General features: G+C 46.2%; 1 protein-coding gene across 1 annotated transcript in view; it reads right to left on the bottom strand.

Moving 5' to 3' along the window:
• Window positions 1-5,000, bottom strand: part of col4a3 (collagen, type IV, alpha 3) — a gene marked incomplete at its 5' end in the record, with an annotated part of 152,226 nt that overhangs the window by 5,219 nt on the left and 142,007 nt on the right. The window contains 2 exon segments of the mRNA XM_084309789.1: window positions 35-207; window positions 2,647-2,761. Of these exon segments, the coding sequence (XP_084165915.1) occupies window positions 35-207; window positions 2,647-2,761 (288 nt within the window).

The raw sequence follows: 5,000 nt of genomic DNA, 5'->3' as shown, positions 1-5,000 counted from the left end.
GTGTGTGTGTGTGTGTGTGTGTGTGTGTGTGTACCTGAACATGTCGGTGGGGTCCAGCGAGGCCAGCCAGTAGCTGTAGGAGTCAGTGTAGTAGTTGCAGGTTCCTCGCCCGTGACACTCGATGAAGGGGATCTTCCTGAAGTGCTCCAGGCAGGAGCCGGGCGACGCCAGCGGCTGACCAGAGCCCTCGGCGCCCGCGCCCGTTTGCTGCCAGGGACACAGCGTTACACTGTTGGTACTGTCGTCTATTGTTTCGTGGTGGTTATTGTACTGCTTTGTGGTGGTCTTATATTGTATAGGTTGCATTGTTTGAAATAAATAAATGAAACACTCAGAGAACTCTCGGAGAACAGTCGGAGAACAGTCGGAGAACAGTCAGAGAACAGTCAGAGAACAGTCGGAGAACTCTCGGAGAACAGTCGGAGAACAGTCGGAGAACAGTCGGAGAACAGTCAGAGAACAGTCGGAGAACAGTCAGAGAACAGTCGGAGAACAGTCGGAGAACAGTCGGAGAACAGTCAGAGAACAGTCAGAGAACAGTCGGAGATCAGTCGGAGAACAGTCGGAGAACAGTCAGAGAACAGTCAGAGAACAGTCGGAGAACAGTCGGAGAACAGTCAGAGAACAGTCAGAGAACAGTCAGAGAACAGTCGGAGAACTCTCGGAGAACAGTCGGAGAACAGTCGGAGAACAGTCGGAGAACAGTCAGAGAACAGTCAGAGAACAGTCGGAGAACAGTCGGAGAACAGTCGGAGAACAGTCAGAGAACAGTCAGAGAACAGTCAGAGAACAGTCAGAGAACAGTCGGAGAACAGTCGGAGAACAGTCGGAGAACAGTCGGAGAACAGTCAGAGAACAGTCGGAGAACAGTCAGAGAACAGTCGGAGAACAGTCGGAGAACAGTCAGAGAACAGTCAGAGAACAGTCGGAGAACAGTTGGAGAACAGTCAGAGAACAGTCAGAGAACAGTCAGAGAACAGTCAGAGAACAGTCAGAGAACAGTCGGAGAACAGTCAGAGAACAGTCAGAGAACAGTCAGAGAACAGTCGGAGAACAGTCGGAGAACAGTCAGAGAACAGTCAGAGAACAGTCAGAGAACAGTCGGAGAACAGTCGGAGAACAGTCAGAGAACAGTCAGAGAACAGTCAGAGAACAGTCAGAGAACAGTCAGAGAACAGTCGGAGAACAGTCAGAGAACAGTCGGAGATATAGGCAATAAAATGTAATCAGAATATAAAAACATGAGAAAAATATAATTAACTCTGAATATAAAAATATGAGAATAAACAAGGTGCAGGTGATGGTCTGTAGCCTAACTGGCATTATGTACGTCATACGTTGTAGTCCGTGCAGGTTTTGGTGGTTAAGAGTCAGACACACTTAGTGGTTAAGAGTCAGACACACTTAGTGGTTAAGAGTCAGACACACTTAGTGGTTAAGAGTCAGACACACTTAGTGGTTAAGAGTCAGACACACTTAGTGGTTAAGAGTCAGACACACTTAGTGGTTAAGAGTCAGACACACTTAGTGGTTAAGAGTCAGACACACTTAGTGGTTAAGAGTCAGACACACTTAGTGGTTAAGAGTCAGACACACTTAGTGGTCAGACGTTCCTAACAGGTCTCAGGTTCTGCAGCCGTTAGTTCTCCAGCTGCTGGCAGCAGTTCATGTCTGTTGCAAATGTGTGGCAATGCAAGGGAGGCTGACTAAAAACAATAAGTGACAAATGAAAGACTTTTTAAACCACCTGACCTCACCTCCCAGGCCAATCTCATGTGTTTATAAACTATAAACACATAAAATTAATGTGTTAATAAACTACTTATTATTTATTGTGTGTAAACTTTTAACGTTTTCAGAAAATGTTTTGAGTTGCCCCTCTGGGGTACAAACCTGGGACGCTCACATGGGAGGCAAGTGCCTTTACCTCAAGACTACCAAGACACACTTAGGTCACACTGTTTGTTTTGGACTTTCCGATGTAAATATATTACTCATGGCTATAACATGGCGTGGTTGATTTGTTTACTTTAGTTTACAATTAGTACACTTTATTGACGTTTTCTAATGAGAGCGGTCTCCAAAGCCCACTTTAAGAACAAATGCAATCATTATTTGACACATGAAACACTAGTAATCTCCGTTTGCTTAGACCCCAGTGAGGAACATTACCAATGTGCAGTTTCTTCCCCTTCGGATGTATATCTTTTTTATAGGGATGCTCGATATTGGCTTTTTTACCGATAAACCGATATTGTCCAACTCTTAATTTCCGGTACAGATATCAACCGATACCGATATATGCAGGGTCCCCCCTCCCCCATTTTTTTTAAACCGATACCGATATTTTCCAATATCACATTTTAATGCCAATATCGGCCGATAATATCGGTAGGCCGATAATATCGGACATCCCTACTTTTTTATGATCTATTTTTACTACACAGTTCTGTATATCTGCATGTCTTGTATGTCATAAATGTCCTGATGAATTGAAAATGGGGGACCCCGATGTAAACAAGACAAAAGTATTTTTCTGGTCTGCATCCTCTTAGCAGTTGTTTTGTATTAAGCCGTACTGTATTGTACCCATTCTGCAGTCTGTGTAATAACGTTTTCAATCAATCAAAATAACGTATCTCTCACCATGACGAAGGAGTATCCTGCCCAGAGAGACACCCAGCCTCGGGGACAGGCCGGGACCTCGACGGTCTGACTGTGGACCGCTATCACGTTGGCCTTGGTCTCACACACTGAGCACCTACAGTAGGAGACATTCATATAATCAGGGGTGTAAAAAGTACCCGGAAATTATACTTAAATCAAAGTATGGGTACCGTCTCAAAATCGTACTCAAAAAGTCCGAGTATCTGGCTAAAAACACACTTGAGTAAAAGTCAAAAAGTTTCTACTTTTAAGTACTAAAAAGTAAAAGTAAAAACTTTTTTCTATTCCGGGGCAATGAAATGTTACTGTTGACCAAAACATTGTTTAACTCACTTAAATATGAAGTTGTGAGTTGTCGATACACGATGAGATACATTTTAATTAGTTATTTAATGAAAAATTATGAGCACATCTCTGGTCAGCACTAGATTTAAAATGTTGAGTACATCTCTGGTCAGCACTAGATTTAAAATGATAAGCATATCTCTGGTCAGCACTAGATTTAAAATGATAATCAATTAAATCAAAACATAGATGAGTTGACAAAGACTGTTAGTGGACTAATGATGTATTGGTGTAGGACAGTGTGTCTTGGTGTAGGACAGGGTGTCTTGGTGTAGGACAGGGTGTCTTGGTGTAGGACAGGGTGTCTTGGTGTAGGACAGTGTGTCTTGGTGTAGGACAGGGTGTCTTGGTGTAGGACAGTGTGTCTTGGTGTAGGACAGTGTGTCTTGGTGTAGGACAGGGTGTCTTGGTGTAGGACAGGGTGTCTTGGTGTAGGACAGGGTGTCTTGGTGTAGGACAGGGTGTCTTGGTGTAGGACAGTGTGTCTTGGTGTAGGACAGGGTGTCTTGGTGTAGGACAGTGTGTCTTGGTGTAGGACAGTGTGTCTTGGTGTAGGACAGGGTGTCTTGGTGTAGGACAGGGTGTCTGTGCTTGGTGTAGGACAGTGTGGATGTCTTGGTGTAGGACAGGGTGTCTTGGTGTCTTGGTGTAGGAGGACAGTGTGTCTTGGTGTAGGACAGGGATGTCTTGGTGTAGGACAGTGTGTCTTGGTGTAGGGCAGTGATGTCTTGGTGTAGGACAGGGTGTCTTGGTGTAGGACAGTGTGTCTTGGTGTAGGACAGTGTGTCTTGGTGTAGGACAGGGTGTCTTGGTGTAGGACAGTGTGTCTTGGTGTAGGACAGTGTGTATTGGTGTAGTATAGGGTGTCTTGGTGTAGGACAGTGTGTCTTGGTGTAGGACAGGGTGTCTTGGTGTAGGACAGGGTGTCTTGGTGTAGGACAGTGTGTCTTGGTGTAGGACAGTGTGTCTTGGTGTAGGACAGTGTGTCTTGGTGTAGGACAGGGGTGTCTTGGTGTAGGACAGGGTGTCTTGGTGTAGGACAGGGATGTCTTGGTGTAGGACAGTGTGTCTTGGTGTAGGACAGGGTTGTCTTGGTGTAGGACAGTGTGTCTTGGTGTAGGGCAGTGTGTCTTGGTGTAGGACAGGGATGTCTTGGTGTAGGACAGTGTGTCTTGGTGTAGGACAGGGTGTCTTGGTGTAGGTCAGGGTGTCTTGGTGTAGGACAGGGTGTCTTGGTGTAGGACAGGGTGTCTTGGTGTAGGACAGTGTGTCTTGGTGTAGGACAGGGATGTCTTGGTGTAAGACAGGATGTCTTGGTGTAGGACAGGGTGTCTTGGTGTAGGACAGTGATGTCTTGGTGTAGGACAGGGTGTCTTGGTGTAGGACAGTGATGTCATGGTGTAGGACAGGGATGTCTTGGTGTAGGACAGTGTGTCTTGGTGTAGGACAGTGTGTCTTGGTATAGGACAGGGATGTCTTGGTGTAGGACAGGGTGTCTTGGTGGAGGATAGGGATGTCTTGGTGTAGGACAGGGATGTCTTGGTGTAGGACAGGGTGTCTGTGATGTCTTGGTGTAGGACAGTGATGTCTTGGTGTAGGACAGTGTGTCTGTGATGTCTTGGTGTAGGACAGTGTGTCTTGGTGTAGGACAGTGTGTCTGTGATGTCTTGGTGTAGGACAGTGTGTCTTGGTGTAGGACAGTGTGTCTTGGTGTAGGACAGTGTGTCTTGGTGTAGGACAGTGTGTCTGTGATGTCTTGGTGTAGGACAGTGTGTCTTGGTGTAGGACAGTGTGTCTTGGTGTAGGAGGAGGACAGGGTGTCTTGGTGTGTAGGAGGAGGACAGGGTGTCTTGGTGTAGGACAGGGTGTCTTGGTGTAGGAGGACAGGGTGTCTTGGTGTGTAGGAGGAGGACAGGGTGTCTTGGTGTAGGACAGGGTGTCTTGGTGTAGGAGGACAGGGTGTCTTGGTGTAGGACAGGGTGTCTTGG

This window comes from Notolepis coatsorum (assembly GCF_963971535.1).
Source record: "Notolepis coatsorum genome assembly, chromosome: 1".
In the NCBI taxonomy this organism is placed as follows: domain Eukaryota; kingdom Metazoa; phylum Chordata; class Actinopteri; order Aulopiformes; family Paralepididae; genus Notolepis; species Notolepis coatsorum.
This window is presented reverse-complemented; position numbering and strand designations above follow the sequence as displayed.